A 21,341-nucleotide genomic window follows, 5' to 3' on the forward strand; every position below is an offset into this window, starting at 1 on the left:
GGTGAAATAATGCTCCCTCCAAAACTGTCTATGCCTTAGTCCTCAGAACCCATAAATATATTACCTGATATTACAAAAAAAGACTTTAGATGTAATTAAGGTTTGTTGAGATGGAGAGAGTATCCTGGATTATCCAAGTGGGCCCAATCTGAACATACGAGTCCTTAAGAGTGATGAACCTTTCCCAGCTGTGGTTAGAAAGAGGTTTGATAACGGAAGGAAGTCAAAGAGATGCTAAATTATTGTCTTTATAGATGGAGGAAGGTGGCTACAAGCTTAGAAATGTGTAAAGCCTATAAAATCTGAAAAAGGCAAGAAAAGTTCTCCTCTAGAGCTACCAGAAAGTAATGCAACCCTGTAATATTTTGATTTTATCCCAGTGAGACCTGTGTTGGACTTCTGGCCTACAGAACTGTAAGACAATACATTTGTGTTGTTTCAAACTACCAAATTTGTCATAATTTAAATTGGAATAGAAAATAACACAAATGGCATCAAAGCAAGCTATTTTATTCCATCATCATTATAATTATCATTGCCCTTTATGAATTAAGCACCACAAATATTCGATCTCCTGTTGGCTTGCCTTTCCATTAGCCCCTCATCCTAATTAATCAAAGGAGAATGTTTGAGTAATTTTGATGTCACCACATGATAGGGTTTAATACTTCACTTGACACCTTCACTGGGTCCTTTGATTTTAGGTAGGAGATAACCCAACTCTAAAATCCCATCCTGAAGGTCTACAGTCTAGAACAGGGGTCAACAAACTTTTTATGCAGGGAGAGACAGCAAATATGTTAGGCTTTGCAGGCATATAGTTCTGTCACAACTGTTCAGCTTTGCTTTTGTAGTAAGAAAACAACCACAGAAAAACATGTTAATGCATGAGCATGGCTGTGTTCCAAGAAATCATTTTACAAAAACAGGCAGTACACTAGACTTGTCCCATGGGCTACAGTTTCCTATCCCTGATCTAGAACAATTCTGATACTATTATCTTAACTGGGGTTCTATAGAAAATAGACTGAGGCAAGGCCTAAGTGCTAATGTTTCACTAAGAAGTATAATCTCAGGGCTGCAATAATAAAGGAAAAGTGAAGTAAAGCAAAGAAGTAAAAGATGATTCATTATCATACTAACCACTACTTCTTGGGGAGAAGCAGAAGAGACATAGCCAATAACCCAGCAGGTGTATTTACTTGGCTTGCAGGATGTCTCTAACAGCTTACAGGGAAAAACCATGATTCAGAATAGCCCAACCATAGGAAGGAAGGGAGGGAGAATTTATTTCTTGTGTCTTATCTAATAATATTGGTCAAGGTTTTCTTCATGGGAAATTAACACCCCTCCACTCCAGGGCTGTGTCATTTGACCCCTTTGGCATCTGTTAGGGAAGCCAGATCTCATGCCTTACAGTATGGCACATTATCTAAATCCAGAATTAAAGAGAGGAGCCAAAGACTCTGGGTATAGCCAGTCAGCTTCAAAAAGTAGTACTGCATGAAGCTGATTAACCCTGACAAAACTGAGATGAAGCAAGCAGCCAAGGGTTTGAGAGATATGCAAAGCTGAGAGAATCTAAGGAGATGTACACAGTAACATGCCCAATACAGGTACCTCTCAGTCCAAGAGCACCCTCTTGTATTTGATAGGCTAATATGCAGTTTCTTTAGTAAATGGTGTCTCAGGGACAGGGGGTTCTATTTTCTGATTTTATGATACTATTTTGTTTCAGCAGGAACCTTAACATAAGTAATTTGTTCCTTCTTTCACTGTACCAACAAGCCTCCATGAAAGTTTTCCCCTTCCAGGTTGAATTTATCCCAGAAATGCAAAAATATTTACATTAGAAAATCTATTTACATATTTCAACAAATAATTAAGGAACAGTCATTTTGTAGTGTAAGTACCTGACAGTTAGCTTTTTAAATTGCAATGTAAGTGCCTGACACTAAGCTTTTGATTACTGAGGCATCTATTGCAAAGACCTCCATCTGAAATAAACCCATTGCCAGCTACACTACTAGATAAAGAGCCAGGATGAGCCACCCAGGAAGTTTCCTTTTTTTTTCCTTAAGAAAGCTCTGGTTGACTTAGATAAACTGGTCATTTGACTGACTGCTTGCATTTCCCTTCTTGCACTTTAATTCCTCCTCTTGTTTTAAATTCACCAATAAAGTGAACCTGTGAAACCATAGGTATCCCACCCCGATCTCAATAAAACTCCAGGTCCATGTTCCCTCCCTCCCTCCCTCTCTCCCTCCCTCCCTCCCTCCCTCTCTCTCTCTCTCTCTCTCTTTTTCTCTCTCTCTCTCTCTCTCTCTCTCTCTCTCTCTCTCTCTGTCTCCCCCTCCCTATTTCCCTCTCTCCCTGACCACGACATCCCTGTGTGGCCCCAGGCATGCCATGTACTCTCCAGGAGCTATGAGTAATAAACCATGTTTTTCAAAGTCCTCAGATAGTTGTTGCTGAGGTGTGTCTTGCAATCATAGTAAGAATCACAAGGGCTGTTCCAGCCTCAACACTGGCTTCAAAAGGGTTAACATTTGTGAAGACTCACCCAATTGAGTGTCACCAGGCATTTCTACTATCACTGTCAATACCATCTTTAACAATAGGCTGAGACTGGTACAAAACACATCTTGATACTATAGAAAAGCATTAAATAAAATTCCACACCATTCATAATGTAAAGCCCTTGGAATACTGGAAAGAGGTGGAAACTTTCTAACTTCATCAATCAAAGGCCTGCAGCAAACATCTTAAAGTTGAAACCTTGGAGGCATTTGCTTTGCAATTAGAAACAAAAGACAGTTCCCATTAAAACAATTTATATTCAGCACTACACTGGGTTCCTATCCAACAAAACAAATATATATATAATATATATATTTTAAGGTAAGTCAAGGAAAATTTAAACACAAAAATTTTTCCTGCCCTTTGGCCTCCTCTCTCCCCTCTACTGTACTTTGTGCACCTGCATTACGCATTGACCAACCCCCCCACTCACCGCATCGGCAGAAATACCTGCTCAACGATAAAGAGCAACATTCTCCTAGCACCAACTAGACAACTCCTTAAAAGATAACATTCCTTTTTAATCTTGTAAGGGGTCACAATGACCCATCACTTTGTACTTGCAGATCTGGATTGTGTAAACTATCTACATCATTAAGTGTATAGCCCTCTGTCTCAAAAACCTATATAACTGTGCTTTGACCTCTAATGGGTAGAACAGTTCTCAGAGTTTTCTGACAAGCTGTTCCCAGGTTATAATCTTCAATTTGGCTCGAATAATATTTTCCATCTCTTTCAAAAATTGACTATTGGTTAATTTTCCATCAACATATATATGAAACAAAATTTGTCTACAATTGCTATGCTTTTATACACAAAATATTTCAGATAATCTAAAGACAGCTACTAAAAACAAAACATTCCGTGATGTAGTCAAATATAAAATAACAAAAATGAACAATATATTATATACTAACAGTTAATTATGAAACTGATTTTAAGAAAACTAATTCATAGGAGCAATAAAATCTATAAGATACTTAAATTTAAGGTAACAAAAGATATGTATGACTTTCGTGAACAAGTTACGAAGCCATATAAAAAACATAAAAGAAAGCCAAAGTAAATATACCGTGTTTATAAGATGGAAAGATGGAACACTCATGTATTAACTATGTAAATCTTCTCTAAATACATCAATATGTTCAAGTTTCAAACAAAATCCCAACAAGGATTTACACAGAGCTTGATAAGCTAATCCTAAAATTCATATAGCAGAATAAATGGTCATAAAAAGCCAAGATGAGAGAGGGAGAAGGGGAGACCTACCAAATATCAAGATATTTTGTAAAGTTATTATAATTAATAAAGTGTGCTATTAGTAGAATAATAGATAAATATATCAGTGCAACAGAGGAAAAAAATCCAGAAAAAGACCCACCCAAATATGGGAACTTGATATATAAGTGAGATGTCCTTATAAATCAGTGGAAACTGAACTGACTATTCAATAAATGAATTATTCATATGTAAAAATGAAAGTATACCCTTATTTCAAACCAACATAAAATAAATTACACATAGATTAAAATCGAATTGTGAAATGGAAAGCCTTAAAACTGATAGAAAAAATAGAATTATATTTTCCCTCAGGAAGAGAAAGATCTACTGGGTAACAAACAAAATGCAGGAGTCAAATAAAAAGACTGAAAAGGCTGAGTACATTCAAATCAAGAATTTGTATGTGACAAAAGGCTACGGATGGAAAAACTAGTCAACAGGAAGTCAAGTGATTTATTTAAGGTTATATGCTAATAAGCAGTGGAGCCACAATTCAAACACAGTCTTCTGCCTGTAATACTAATTTATTTTGCATTCCTTTTAATTTTTAATTACATAATTAACACATATTATATTCTTTCATAAAAATTTGAACACAAGTAAAATAAGAATAACTTTGACCATTTTCCGCAATTCTAATCACTAGTATCCTCCCCAGATTTATACATTTCCTTTTAGGCTTTTTTCCTTGAGTATCTGAATATATAAGTAAAAACACAAATTCATTATTCAAGTGGTTTTATACTACACTTAGTATTCTACATCTTTTCTTTTAAAAATGTGGTTTGAAGAACTTTCCTTATCATCACTGCCTTCCACAGTAAGTATACATCATCATTCATTTATTCAATTTTCTATTAATAGATCTTTAGGCTGTTTTCAGTATTTTGACCTTTGGTCATATAAACAGGATAGATATCTGAAATGGATTTTCTATCTATCAACATGTTGTAAATGTTGATAACAAATTGCCCATACTGGTATGTATACCCATGATTGCTGCATCTAGATGCCCATTTTTCAATGCCTTTTCCATTACCTGATATTATTAATATTTTCAACTTTTAATATTTTGCCAGTCTAATGGGGGACAAGGGGCATACTGCATTTCCCTAGTGATTACTAATGAGGCTGGTTCCTCCTCACTGCCAAACCCTTATCTTCAGAGGTAAGAGGCAACCACACCTTCAACTCTTAAAATCATCTTTTCTAGTAGACTTAGTTTCATATTTCTAATTATATTTATAATGCCATTTCTTGATTTATTAATTAGACATTATCTATTGATTTCCTATTATGAAAGATGAGGATTTAGCAAAAGATCTTTATAGATTTTGCATATTCATTATTTGCCTGCTATATATCTAGAAAACACTGTCTCCCAGTTTGTTGCCTGTCTCTTATCTTATGGCATATTCCTTAAAGCTTTCCTAAAGAGGTCCCTACTCCACAGTAACAACCTGTTTCTTATTGTTTCTTCTAAAACTCTCTGAGTTGCTATTTGAATATCTGTGTATTTTCTCCATCTGGAATTTACTTCTGTGAATGGTATAAGGTAGAGGTCTTATATTTTTTCCAAACTGGATACTAATTGGCCAAAGCCATTTATTCAATAGTTTATCATACCCTGAAACATCTTCTCAAAATATACAAAATTCTCCCAAACACCTGAACCATTTCTGGAATATCTGTTTAGATCTATTGGTCTTCTTATATTCCCCTGTACCAATATCACAATGTTATTCATTCTGAAAAAATGTTTTGCCTATTCTTAAACATTTCATTTTTCTTATGAATTTTAAAATCAGCTTGTAAATTCTTTAAAAATGTAAGTAAATTCTCTATATCCACTTTGATGAGAGTTTTTTTCATGAAAGGATGTTGAATTTTGCCAAATGCTTTTTTCTGCATCTATTGAGATGATCATGTGATTTTTATTTTTCCTTTTGTTAATGTTGTATATCACATCAATTGATTTGCAAATGTTGAACCATCCTTGCATTCCTGGAATAAATCCCATTTGATCATAGTGCATGATCTTTTTTGCACACTGTTGGATTCCGCTTCCTAACATTTTGTTGAGGATTTTTACATGTATATCCATCAGAGATATTGGCCTGTAATTTTCTTTTTTTTGTAATGTCTTTTTATGGTTTTTGGTATCAGGGTAGTGCTAGACTAGTAGAATGATTTTTGGAGTGTTCTGTCCTCTTCAATTTTTTTGCAATAGTTTGGGAATGATAGGTATAAGTTCTTCTTTATATGTCTGTCAGAATTTTCCTATGAAGCTGTCCAATCCTAGACATTTTTGCTGCAAGGTTTCTTTTTTTTTAATTACAAATGCAACTTCACTCCTAGTGATTGGTCTGTTCAAATTATGTTTCTTCTTGATCCGGTCCTGGTAGGTTGTATGTTTCTAGAAATTTGTCCATTTCATCTAGGTTGTCCATCAAAAAGTCCATAAAAAGGGCTTCCCTGGTGGCGCAGTGGTTGAGAGTCCGCCTGCCGATGCAGGGGACACGGGTTCATGCCCCGGTCCGGGAAGATCGCACATGCCGCGGAGCGGCTAGGCCCGTGAGCCATGGCCACTAGGCCTGCGTGTCTGGAGCCTGTGCTCCGCAACAGGAGAGGCCACAACAGTGAGAGGCCCGTATACCGCAAAAAAAAAAAAAAAAAAAAAAAGTCCATAAATAGGGCTTCCCTGGTGGCACAGTGGTTAAGAATCTGCCTGCCAATGCAGAGGATGCGGGTTCGAGCCCTGGTCCAGGAAGATCCTACCTGCAGCAGAGCAACTAAGCCCGTGTGCCACAACTACTGAGCCTGGGCTCTAGAGCCCATGAGCCACAACTACAGAGCCCATGAGCCACAACTACTGAGCCCATGAGCCACAACTACTGAAGTCCATCGCCTAGAGCCTGTGCCCCGCAACAAGAGAAGTCACCACAATGAGAAGCCCATGCACGGCAATCAAGAGTAGCCCCTGTTCACCGCGACTAGAGAAAGCCCGCGCGCAGCAATGAAGACCCAAAGCAGCCAAAAATAAATAAATAGTAAATTAAATAAATTTTTTTAAAAGCTATTAAAAAAAAGTCCATAAATAACAAATGTTGGAGAGGATATGGAAAAAATGGAACTCTTGTACATTGTTGGTGGGAATGTAAATTGGTGTAGCCACTATGGAAAACAGTAAGGAGGTTTCTCAAAAAACTAAAAATAGAACAACCATATCATCCAGCAATTCCACTCCTGGGTATATATCTTAAGAAAATGAAAACACTAACTCAAAAAAATACATGTACCCCAATCTTCATAGCAGCGTTATTTACAATAGCTAAGATATGGAAGCAACCCAAGTGCCCATGAACAGATGAACAGATAAAAATGATGTGGTATATATACATATATGCACAATGAAATATTATTCAGCCATAGAAAGGAACGAAATCCTGCCATTTTCAGCAACATGGATGGACCTACAGAATATTATGCTTAGTGAAATTATTCAAACAAACACAAAAATATATATCACTTATATTTGGAATCTAAAAAATAATACAAATGAGTGTGTATAGCAAAACAGAAACAGATGCACAGATATAGAGAATAAACTAGTGATTACCAGATGGGAGCGGGAAGGGCAGAGGGGCAAGTTAGGGGTATGGGATTAAGAGATACAAACTGCTATGTATAAAATAGATAAGCAACAGGGATATATTGTATAGCACAGGGAATTAGAGCCATTATCTTTCAATAACTTTGAATGGAGTATAATCTGTAAACATACTTAATCACTATGTTGTACACCTGAAAGTAATATAATAATGTAAATCAACTATACTTCAATTAAAAAAGTAAATTCTAATGACATCTGATTGGAATTACACTGTATTTATAAATCAGTTCGAAGAAATTCAATGTTTTTTCTCTCACCATCAGGGGACTTGTCTTTCAGGTTCAATATTTATTAGGCTAATTCAGTTTCTATCATTTAAAAATAAAGAACCAAACCCATACTAAATAATTTATTTAGGTGTTTTATATAGTACTTAGCAAAAATTATATACTTGAAGGGATATTTATAATGAAAGTGACACTCTAGAGATTTTCACATTATCAACTTTGTTTCTCATAATTAAAGGAAAATTATGAATAATCAAAATTAATAAGGATTATTTCTGTAATCTTAGAACATTTTCTATATTATTACCTATTTATAAAATTAAGATTAGCTAATTTATGATTATTTAATATTGGTTGTTTATCATTACCATTACTGAATATCAGGGACCAATGATTAATGATATTGACAATATTTTTAACTTCAGGCATTGAATATTTGAAAATTAAAGTTGTTCTATGTGTTACATGCCTTCCTCAAAATTCTAGAATTAAATATCAACTTTAGGTGAAACTAAAGACTCAATTTGGGACCATTATTAGTGTAAATAATATGTTCATTTATTTGCTCATTCATTCATTCAACATATTTTAATTTTAGATTACACTGAATGCACTGTGCTAGATGTTAGGTATAAAATAATAGTAAGAAACACCTTTATTCAAGAATAAGGAAAATAAATTCAAGAATAGTGGTATTGTAATACTCACTTTCCCTTCATCTCTTGGGCTATCACTTAAATGTACAACTGGACCTGGATGAGTCTTTGTGGATCTGTTAAATCAATTCAAAAGAGTAATTAAAAAAAAAAACATTAAAACACCTTACCGTTAGAGACTGAAACAAAGAAATTAAGATTATACTGGAATACACTCCCAATATTCTAGAGTTTAGCTTAGACTGATTTGAGTCTTTGGTTGTTTTTCTTTAAGACTACTTTTTTTTCTCCTACTAACTCTATTAAAGTAGGTCTATTTTTAAAAATCAGGTTTAAGGACATAGATCCACATAACAATGGGATTCTTTATTATCTTATATGCTTATATGTTTGTTGCCAGATCTGGTTCTCTGAAAATTTGACAATGAAGTTTTACTTATACAGCCACAAGGCTAATGCTGCAAACCTGTTTCAACCAAACTGCAAATTACATACCAAATTTAAAATTTCCTTTGACATGAAATCTCTGATTTTGCTCCTAAAGGAAAGTACAGTGGCTCCTTTTATTTACAAATAGACCCTTTCTAGTGATAGCCATCTTACAGAAAACTGAGCAACTAGGGAAACGTAGTTCACTGGTTCTGTCTCATTTATCTGGTTAACTAGGGTAATCAATAATAGTGTAACAGCGTATTGTTAAAGGGATCTTTGCTCTGTTAATCTGACTTTAAATTTATTCTATTCTAATATCTGGCATGTTTCTTTTATATTTCCTACTTTAACTGATGTCACCGTTGAGTATGAATATGTCATGGTTAAATATGACATGAACGGATATGACATAGATTTATTATTGCTCTTTTTTTCCAAATCCTTTCTTCAATGACCTAATTGTGCCAGATTAACCCTAGTATAAGTATATTGACATATTTATAATTTATTTCTTAAGCACACATGAAAATCATCAAATATTCTGCACAAAAAAATAATGAAGATTTAAATTTTAGAAATTCTTTGGACTCAGACAAAAGTGACAAATTAAGTAACTCCAGGTTCCCTAGATACTGACTCACCAGAGTAACTCAGAAAAATACATCTTTTTTAGATATTTTGTTAGTGGCTTTATCCTAAATTTTCTCACTTAAAAATGGAGATGATAGGGCTTCCCTGGTGGCGCAGTGGTTGAGAGTCTGCCTGCTGATGCAGGGGACACAGGTTCGTGCCCTGGTCCGGGAGGATCCCACATGCTGCAGAGCGGCTGGGCCTGTGAGCCATGGCCGCTGAGCCTGCGCATCCGGAGCCTGTGCTCCGCAACGGGAGGAGAGGCCACAACAGTGAGAGGCCCTCATACCACAAAAAAAATGGAGATGATAGCAGTGTACCTACTGAATAACTGTGAGGGTTAAAATATACACATAGCATCTAACATAATGCCAAAACATAGTACTCAATAAATAGTATGTATTATGATTGTTGTAAATCATTGGAATAATTAGAAATTAGAGTTACTATTTGCATTCTGGGATATGTGCAGGAAGAAAAGACTTCATAAAACGTTTACAGGGTTTTTTGCATTCCTTTTATGTTTATATGTAATATATTATTCACATATAAATGCAGTGCTTTATTACAGTATAAATGCCTCTGATAAAAGACAATGTTTTTCAATTATCTTTTGGTAACTAATAGTATCCAACAAACCAAAAACCCTATCTGTCTTTTGGGTTTGATTGGAACAACAAATACCCAAAGTGTACACCATGATAAACTAGTGAATATATATAAGATGTTTCACATAAAGACTGTCCCATATCAAAAAAAAAAAGTTTGGGAAACCTTGAATTAAAATTAAATATTTTTATTTAATAATATTCAAGTTCTTTTACAGAACTTCTTAGAGCCATAATATGCAAATCACCATTGCAAATCTTCAATATTTTCCAAAATTTTGGTCCATAGAATCCTTTTTCATTGATCCTCTATTGAGGGAATCACTGAAATACACGTTGAGAAACACTACTTAGACCATATGAAAGACTCTTCCATTTAGCTTATGACTCTATAAAACACTCAAGTTCAGGAAAAAAATCTACAATTAATCTTCAGGTATTTGTAATAACTTTTTCAGACTATAGAAGAGACTTCTTTTTAATTGTAAAAAAAAACCCTGAAACTCAGAAGATAACAAAATTTAAGAGAAAAAATCTCTCATATTATTTCACTGCCTAGATATGACTGTTAACATTTTGATATTTTTTCTGACTTTTTCCCTAATATTAAATTTCCAAAAACTACCAAGCATTACTTGCAAAATTTACGGCCATTAGAAATTGACTTTAAAAAGCAACTGTGTACCCTGGATTCTATAAATCCCATAAAAATTACTTTAGATAGAATTATCAATGAAATTAACTTCATGGGATAGTCATCTAAACAATTTTTCTAATATCCCTATTTATGTCTCTCCCTCCCATTCACCAGAATGGCTTCTCGATAGTTTTCTTTGTGGACTTACTCTTCCCTTATCTTAAATACTGGTATTCCTTTGTATTCTGTCCTAGACTGCAATGTATTCCCATATTATATATGGTCATGAATTCAAGAGCCCACAGGAGCCAGGCAGGTACTGCAAATGAGTTCAACAGGCTGAATAAGAACTGTGCCAAACTGGATAGCACATTACCCACCTACAAAACGAAAGTTGTCAGTTCCTGTTGATTACTGACTTCCATGCAAGAATACTGGACTGGGATTGTTTCATCAGGAATTTTTTCATGAAAAGATGGAAATCCAAATTTTTATCTCTACTCTACCAGTTCTTAAATATTGGAAACTAATAATTCAGAATATATTTAAATACTCTGATGGGCAAACAAAACATATCTGTGAGTCAGAATTGGTTCACTGTCTACAAGTTTGCTACCTCATTTATATACACTTTTCATGCACAATCTCAAATATTCTTATAATTTCAATGACCATGTAAATTCTGATCTCATTAGGTTCAGATTCATATATCCTACATCCTACCATTCTCCCATACCAATTCCATTTGAATAACTTAAAAACACATACAACTCAACCTACCTAAAATTGAACTCATTATTTTACTCCCAACCTACTCCATCTCCTGCATTCTTTCACTAAATGGCACCCTTATCAACACAGTTACTCAGGTCAAACGCTTTGGGTCACTCTTAATTCTTAATATATTATTCTTACATCTTCCCACAATACCCAAGTATTGCCTCTTCTATCTTCTAACTATTTGTTTAATATGTCAGCTTATCTTCACTCCTAAATCCACCCTAATTTTTACCAAGAATACAGTCTTTTCTCTTTTCAATGATTTCTCCATACCTGCATTCAGAGTGGACTTCCTAAATGCAAATTTGGTCAAGTCAATTCTTTGCTTAAAACTCTTCAAAATCTAGCTCCCGACCTTAGATAAAGTCTAAATGCTCAAACTGGCTTACAAGCCTTTCATACTATATATTTTTATTATCTTCTCAACCTTATCTCTTGCCATCCTTTCCCCCAGCCTTTCCAACCAACTAAACTACTTAAAATTTCTGTGAATGGAACAAAAACTCTCACATTCTATCCTTTAAAACTTCTGTTCCCTCTTCCTGGAAGCCCTCTCCTCCAGTTCTCCACTCACCTAACTGAAACTCATCCTTCAGATCTCATGGATGTAACTTCCTTCACAGATACTTCTCTGAGACTTCATGTCTATATTAGGTATCCTTCTTATAGAATTTTCACTTTATATTTCCAATATATTGTAATTGCCTTTTTACTTAATCTCACCTTTATTACACTGGAATCCCGAGAGGAGAGAAACTATGTCTTCTCAGTTTATACTTGTTTCCAGGAGCTAGTATATCATAGTGCTCAATAAATATATTTGAAGTCTGTATGCCTTACATCTATGATTTAGTTCTAAATTTCATGCTCAAATTTTTAATCACATGTAGAAAAAACTGGTTATTTTTTTTTCTTTTAAAGCTAGGGCTGTCCTTCAGAAACAGCTATTTCTGTGCTATAACCTGGAACATATTTTCCCATATAAAATTTTTTAATGTCATTTTTGTTCTATACTACTATTTTATAAGGTATTCTACAAACATTACCGTTTCTACAAATATCACAAAAATGGCTTCCAGTTTCCAAATAACCAATATACACATTATGAGAACACAAGCTATTTATAATTATGGGAACTGCCTACAATTACAATTAGGAGACTTCACTAAAAACACAAACAAGCTAAAAAAATAACAAACATTGAATGAAAAGTATTTCAAGTAAGAACTTAAAATAGAAATAATCCCATATAGCTCAAAGATAATTCTGCATTTCTCACACTTAAAACATGTACTGTTAAAATTTGTTTAAATTTCTAATTATAAAATGATTCTTCTTAATTAAATATGTATTTTATTATTATCCCATACCCTTAACACATATTAATAAGTGGCATGCATTTTCTAATGTATCTCAAGAGGTAGAGAGCAATTAAAAGACTGACTGCTCAGGGAGACTGGAAGTTAGCATTTAAAATTATATCTATCACAGTGGGACTATAATTTCATGGAAAAGACTTCTGGAAATCTGGTGTAAATAAAGCAAGAAACAGTCAGGAGATAAGGTGGCTACTAATGATTTCTTGAGGATATTTCAAAGTCATTTTCAGAGGCACATACAACTCTATAAAACACCGGATTTATATAAATGTGAGATTTTATTCAGAATCACATGCATAAGAAAATATTATGAAAAAATAAAATGCCTTATTTTATTTCTTTAATTTCTCCTAATTTTACCCTCCTTTATAATATACATTTTAAAATTTTCATTAGTTCTGAAATCATAAAGTATGGACTATGTAAATACATATAGGGTGTAAGTCATAGTTCAGGTCGTATTAATCTGAACTATGAAAAGGATTTGTTAAGTAAATGAATATAGAAACAACATTGCAAGTGTGGTGAAATATTTGATCTGTTTAGATAAAAAACTCTTCTTAATTACTTTATCAGCATTGAATTGACCACAAATGATACACCTATTACTATCTGTACTAATATTAAATTTATATAAAATCTCTATGTTTGATCTCTCAAGTTTACTTTATCAATATCCCAAAACAATATTATGAAAACAAATATTAAGTTCAGCCCTATTTAGTGCTTTTATAGAACTAAGATTATAGGGGGAAAAGCCTTTCCCAAATAGCTGAAAAAATAGATAACTTTTTGGGAGACACATAATTGTCCACCGGACAAGTGTTTTTAAAAATATACACATAGAATATTAAAATATATATGAGCAAAATAGCTCACACCAATTATAATTATAAATGAAAGCTGTAAGTCAACAGCACTTGTATCTATTTATCATACTAATTTTCACTGTCATTAGTTATTTAGTAGCCACTCTGTGGAAAGCACCAAAATAAGCCAAATATGAAGAAAAAAAGAGCAATGAACAAAGGATTCTGCCCTGGAGCAGTTCTTAATCTAATGAGGAAGAATTATCATTAATTAAAAAAACTCATTAGGACATAATATGAGAGGAATATTTTAATAAGAATATAACTAGTAACAACCTTCCCTATCAAGTAATATACATGAACATTGAAACATTGGGAATAGGGAATAGTAGATTTATTTTAAAGACCACAGTCAAGTTTCACGAAAATAGGCTGTTTTAATCAGAGTTTTAGAGAAAACTAATTATGCAATTTAGAATGTATATATACGTGAGAGAATGAGCCAACCTCAAGTCAAACGTACCTTATTAAGGACCTAATATGTACAGAGCACAAACATTTATTAAAGAAAAATTGTTTTTCCAATTAACACATTGACCAGGAAAATTGTCTCTGTATATGCTACAAAAGATGGCTTGGAATTCCATGAAATTTCACATTCGAGGGATTTCACATTTCACATGTGTAGAAACATAAATATCAGTGCCAAATGAAAGTGGTAATTGCCATCAGCCACATACCCAAAGAGCTGTATACATCACAACATGGAAGATACTGATGAACTGATTCTTCTTGGAACTCAGAACAATATGTTAATGAGGCAAGTGAAGAATAAGCTACCAGCATTTAAAAATATGTGAACTGATCATAATTATTTTTACATAAAGCTAAATGTGGTCATAATCCACTTGCCACTCCCACTGGAAGTGGCTATACTAAGGTTGACTATAAAGAAATGAGATGATTTTCATGTATAAGTTTTAGAATAAGCTTTAATATTTTGTCATCAAATTTTGTATACATAATAACCCTTAATTATTTACAGTATTTGGAAAGTCTAAAATTAGCATATGTTAATACTACAATATCTATTTTTAAAAGCCTTTCGAGTTTTAAATTATTTTAGATGAACTTTTCACTCAAATTCATCATAAATTAGCCATTGATGTTTCAAATAACTCTGCAATTTGATATATATACTGCATAACCATAAGATATATTTAATCCAAATAAAGTGGTATTCAAGTTCAAACTTACAGTTCAATTGCCTTGTTCCACATGATAACATATCCAGAAAGAATGAAAGATTCAATATTTACAATATGTGTATTTCCTCTTTCTGTTCCAACATAGAGCCATTTACTCTGGAAAGGTAGATGACAGTAAGTAATTCTGAAAGAAAGAAAATTACAATTAAAATATCTAAATTTTATATCTGGTCAGCATTATATTTTCCTTATGCTTATAACATAGCGATACCTATATAAACAATAAAATTTACCATATACTCAGTAGCCCTTAGTTATTAGTTAGAGTTTATAGGATAAATAACAATAATATGTCATTAAAAATAATAATGATAAAACAACCACTATTAAGTATCTAACATGGGCATTGATATATATTATTTCTAACTGAAAATAGCACTTCAAGACATATATATATTTCTGTTTCACAAAAATATTTGCTTTTACTTGCCTAGGACTGACAGCTAATAAGTGGCAAAACTGGGATTCAAATCCATTCCTGTTTGGTTGAAAAACTGCCATATTTCTACAATGCTACACTGTTTGCTTTTTTTCACTTGAAATAAAAATTAGGTATATATGAAACATAAATTTCAGAGGTCAGAGAGTCTGTAGCTTTGTCTACATGAGGTGATGAATTATTTACTTTTTACTCTGATGTTTGGCATCTAAGTAGTATAACGAAAACTTATAAGGTCAGAGATCCATTATACTATTCCCTTATTCTTTTGTTCTGCCTTCATCTTCACAATGGGCTTTCTGACCAATTCTGGGAAACTGTTCCACAGCCAAAGCAACCATGACTCCTATATATGAAATTTGGGAATTTATCAGAGTCTTCTATCCACAGCATCATCACTTTTTCTAGTTGGGCCTACTTAGGCTCCCTAACCACTCTTAAAAAGACATGGGGGGATAAGTTCACAGTTATTCCTTATCCGAACTTGTTACTAAATCATAATATTTCCTAGAGTTTATTTAGAAAAGGAGCTGGTAAATTGTTAGCAGAGCAAAACAGAATTCTGACACCAAGCAGACACACAACTATGGAAAAAAAAAAAGGAAAATGAATGGTAAATTCCAAAAAGGATTCCATCTTGTACCTCTTTATATAAGAGTGAACATGCAGTATGTCAAATTTATATTTTCAATCTGGTTCATTGACTTTCTCTACACCAAACTTTATCTATTCAAAAGTATTCTGTTGAAGGCACCTTGCACACTACAATCCAAAAAACTAGAAGCCTTGTTATTACATACACATTTACAGAGTCAATTGACAATCTAATTAAAGTATAACATATATGACATTGGACAATTTTGATTAAAACCTAAAGTCTAGAATTGCTGTTGCCAAGAGATACTCAATAATGTTCCACAGAAAATAACTTGATAGTCATGTTTCTAGGCAATGAACAATCAATTTTCAATTCAATCCATGTAGAAAGAGGAAGCTCATTTTAAAAAGGATCTATGATCACCCTTTCTGAATATTGGGAGAGTAGAAAAAACACCAATCCCATTAAAGTAGACACAAATACAGGAGTTCAGATAGAAAAGGAGCAAACTTAAATATTACACGGTCATTTATAAGGTTAAGAAGAAAAGTCTAAGAACTGCCAGGTTTCACTAATGAGACCTGAAGCAAGCAGCAAAATTCCAATATAGACAGACTTTACAGTAAGTACAAGAACAGTGGAATACATGAAGATCCAAACAGAAATATAAATATTCCTTGGACCAACACTACTGTATTCCTCATTCTTATTGATAAGAAACTAGACCCTTTATGACAAAAGGTTTTCATCTTATGTCCAAAGTCCAACTGATGGGTCATGGTTAAACAAGTAAGAGATTCCCAGAATTAATCTGAACCCAGTTTGAAAAGTAGAACAATAAAACAATAAAAACACTAATTTGAAAAGATATATGCACCCCTATGTTCACTGCAGCATTACTGACAATAGCCAAGATACAGGAGCAATGTAAGTGCCCATCAGTAGATGAATGGATAGAGAACATGTGGTATATACAATGGAATATTACTCAGCTACAAAATGGATGAAATCTTGCCATTTGTGACAACATGGATGGACTTCTGCTAAGTGAAATAAGTCAGACAGAAATACAACTATTATATGATTTCACTTATATGTGGTATCTAAAAAACAAAACAAATGAACATAACAAAACAGAAACAGAGTTATAGATACAGAGAACAAACAGGTGGTTGCCAGAGGGGAGGAAGATGGGAGGATGAGTGAAATAGGTGAAGAAAATTAAGAGGTACAAACTTCTAGTTACAAAACATATGAGTCATAGGGATGAAATGTATAGCATGGTAAATAGAGTCAACAATGTAATATCTCTGTATGGTGACAGATGATACCTAAACTTATCGTGGTGATCATTATATATAGAAATATCAAATCACTATGTTGTGCACCTGGAACTAACATTGGGTTGTAGGTCAATTATACTTTTTCTTTTATTTAGTATCTATATGAAATTATGGATGTTCACTCTTCTTATTGTCATAATCACTTCATGATGTATGTAAGTCAAGTCATTATGCTGTATACCTTAAAGTTACACAGTGCCGTATGTCCATTTTATCGCAATAAAACTGCAAGGAAAAAAAAGAAACTGAAACCTAAGGACAACCACTCGAAAAAGCCAGCTATGCTTTCCTAAATAAAGCAACTACTTAAGCTATAGCCAATCCCATAATCCTTTGCTTTGCTTTCATGTCTTATCTATAAAAGTCTTGCCCCTAGCTATCTGTGGAGCACTCTTAACCACCTCTGTTGGCACTGCCCAATTCAAATTGATTTTCGCTCAAATTAACTCTTAAAATTAAAAAAAAAAGTAATGTGATTTACTTAAGATGATTGACATAGGTGAAGGAGAGGGCATCATTAAACTTGTGCTGTGTGTTTGATAACCATAAGTGACTAATCAATATCCTTATAGAACTTAATTTACTGTACTTAATAGCTACATTTTCATTTATAATGTATTTCTACCACCACCACCTGCAAGATGAAGGATTTTCTATTATATGTGGGCCTTGGAAAAATAATATTGTTCCTATATCCATATTCACTCATTCTTTCGTAGTAAATCATCTAACACATTGTCTTCCTTCCATTCATCCATTTATTCAAGCTTCACTGAATAATTCTTTATAAAAAGTACTGTCCTTGATTACAACATACCTAATCTTTTTCCTTAAAAAAATATAACATCTAACAGGAGAGATAAGACAAGTTGACAAGAAAAATAAAAGTAAAATGTGTTAATTGCTATAAAGAGTTCAAAGGAGGGAGGGATTAATTCAAGGGAAATCAAGGAAAGCTAAGGTAGAAAACTGTACAGTATTTGAATTGGGCCAAAGGACTCTGTAATTTGATATATTTTTTACATAAGCATATTAAATAAACAAAATACATGTTTCTCAAGCTTGAATAATATACAGATCTTTAAAAAAATTTTTGCTGATCCTCACTTTGACTTACTTTTATAACTTCTTTAACTTATATATAAAAATAAGAAATTTCTCATACTTATGACTCATATATACATAAAACAAAAAACAAATTAAATACAAATAAAACTAGAATTCAAATGACAATTAATTTACATGACATATGAATTTTTTTTACAAAAATAAAACAATCTCACAATATGGATATGATTCTGACTCCACAGGTTCTTTTATGTCTATACTTACTCTGTGTCTCTCTTTCACCACTTGCCTCTACTTGAATACCTTTGAATTCTGTTCCATAGTATACCATCACATAATTTTATAATCATTTGGTATGAATACATAATACATGTGCATAGTCCACTTTGATTTTTTATTAACCCATAACAATTAAAATAATACTACTTGGTACCAACACAACCATAAATGCAAATATAACTTCACATATTGAAATTGTATGGCAGTATTTTTGCATAAGAGGGTTTATTCAAATCATTCAGAATGTTTCCATTAGTCTGATTATAAATTACTGTGGATAATTCACAACCCCAAGACTATAAATCCTATTTTGAGAAACACTGTCAATACACAAGCCAAAAATATACTGTAAAAAGGAAAATGGCTTAAAATGACAAAAATTATGCTGTATAAAATTTAGTGGAAGATTTCAGTTTTGAAACCTTCCCCCCCACTAAGTTCTAACATAGTTCAATTTTAATCTTATTTTTTGTCTGGATTCCAGGTGAAACTTCTAGTACCGGGCATGATGACTCTGGCACCAGTCCCTTCTATAATATTTATAATCATTCTTTATAACCTGGTTATACTCAGAATCAGGTATATGATTCTGCATATTAAAAATACAAACCAGAGATGACGATTCAATAGTTCTGGAGTAATATCTAGGAATACTGTTTTAAAACTCTTTCTGGGTGGTTCTGATACATAACCACAGTTAAGAACTACTAAATTATAACAACAACCTTAAATTTTTAGTATAGATAAATATCTCATTAAAATGCATATCCCAGATTCCAGTCACACAAACTGTGACTCCTTGGACTTAGGATGGAACATATGACTGATATTTTAACAAATATTTTGCTATTCAAAATGCAGTCCATAGACCAGCAGCATGGATGTTACCTGGAAGCTTAGTAGAAATTCAGAATCTCAGGCCCAATCCCAGAATTAGAATTTGAATTTTATGAAGAACCCCCAGGTGAGTCACACACACATGAAAGTTTAGGAAGCACTTCTCTAGGTGATTCTGATACAGACAATTCATGAACTACATTTTAAGAAATGTAGTTCTGTGGCTGAATGACTGCTGCTTACTTACTCTTCAAGTTTTAGGATAAGAACCTAAATTACTAAGTTAGTAGTAGGGATAAAGCTATGTAGTACCCCCCAAACAGCTAATGATGGTTATAATAATGATGATAAGGTGAAGCACAACAACAGCTAGGGAAAGGGACAGATAGCTACCCTAAGATTCCCTCAACATCTTAAGTCAAAGGCTGATATTTAGGAGTTTTAGTGGAAAAACTCAAATCATATAAAAAGCAAAAATAAGGAATTAAATTTTCTTTATGAAAAAGAATCTGATAATTTTAGACAACCTATATCTAGCTGAATTATAATACAAGAGATAAAATTAAATAGGTAGTGACATTATAGTTAAATTTCATTCATTGTCTTAATGGGCTCTAATTAACCAGACAGTAAAAAATTCACTGAATTTTATTGCCCATAATTAGTTGAAAAACTAACAAATGTAAGTCAAATTTTAAAAATAAGTCAAATCTGCATTTGCATAGGGAATAACAATGATTTTTGGCAAATGCAATTCTGAGAAGCTTATTTTCATTCTCCTACAGTGAAAGAAATAACATTTTCTATCATCATTTAAATTCATAGAATATTTCAATTTCTGAACGGGAGAACTGAATTAGTGGAGGCCACGTGGGGAGCAGGAATGAATCACAGGTCTTCTGGTCAGGGTGATAAAAGTAGAAGTATGATGGGGAGCCATAACCCCACCCCAGTAAGATGCCTCTCCCAACCTCAGGTGTTAGTTGAAGGCCAAATAGGGAACCTGAACTTCTATTCCCACCAGTTAGCAACAAGAGGTCATCTGCCCTTCTGTTGCCAGAGCAAGGTCAAAACAACCCACCCAAAACAGGAGGTTTAAATAAGACCTAGGGTGCCATAACATTATACTGAAAGTGTTCAGTTTGTATTAAAAAATCACTCATACCAAGAAATAGAAAAATCAGTTTGAATTAAAAAATAGATACCAATATCAAGATGATACAGATGTTAAAATTCACTGAAAAATATTTAAAAGAAGCTATCATAAAATGGAACAAGCAATTATGAATAAAATGAAAAAAAAAACAAAAACCAGAAAGTCTCAGCAAAGAAACAGAAGATAAAAAGAAGAATCAAATGCAAATTTTACTACTAAAAAGTACAATAAAGAAAATTTTAAAACCTACGGATAAACTGAATAGCATAATGGAGGAAACAGAAGAGGCAGTAAACTCAAATATAAAGCAATATAAATTATCCAATCTGTAAAACAGACAGAAAACAGATGTAAAAAAAAAAAATCAGAGACTCAGAAACCTGTGGGACAAAAACAAAACATGTGATAACAATCATGTTATCAGGGTCCCAGAAGGAAAAGGATGGGACTGAAAAAGGAGTCAAAAAAATAATGTCTAAAAACTTCCCAAATTGGTAAAAGGCAAAACAAAGGATTCAAGAAGCTGAAAAAACTGAAAAGGATAAACCCAAAGAAATAAAACCAAGACAGATCACAACCACATATCTGAAAACTAAAAATGAAAAGAAAAAAATCTTGAACGTGGCAAGAGAGCAACAACACTTTAACTACAGGGGAAAAA

General features: G+C 33.2%; 1 protein-coding gene across 2 annotated transcripts in view; it reads right to left on the bottom strand.

Annotated features, from left to right (window-relative positions):
- Positions 1 to 21,341, bottom strand: part of STXBP5L (syntaxin binding protein 5L) — a 369,562-nt gene that overhangs the window by 234,618 nt on the left and 113,603 nt on the right. For both annotated transcript variants that reach the window (XM_079922719.1, XM_079922720.1), the window contains 2 exons: positions 14,950 to 15,084; positions 8,470 to 8,533 (listed from right to left, as the gene is read on the bottom strand). In XM_079922719.1, the coding sequence (XP_079778845.1) occupies positions 8,470 to 8,533; positions 14,950 to 15,084 (199 nt within the window). The remainder of the gene's footprint in view (positions 1 to 8,469; positions 8,534 to 14,949; positions 15,085 to 21,341) is intronic.

Source organism: Stenella coeruleoalba, assembly GCF_951394435.1.
Source record: "Stenella coeruleoalba genome assembly, chromosome: 5".
Lineage (NCBI taxonomy): Eukaryota > Metazoa > Chordata > Mammalia > Artiodactyla > Delphinidae > Stenella > Stenella coeruleoalba.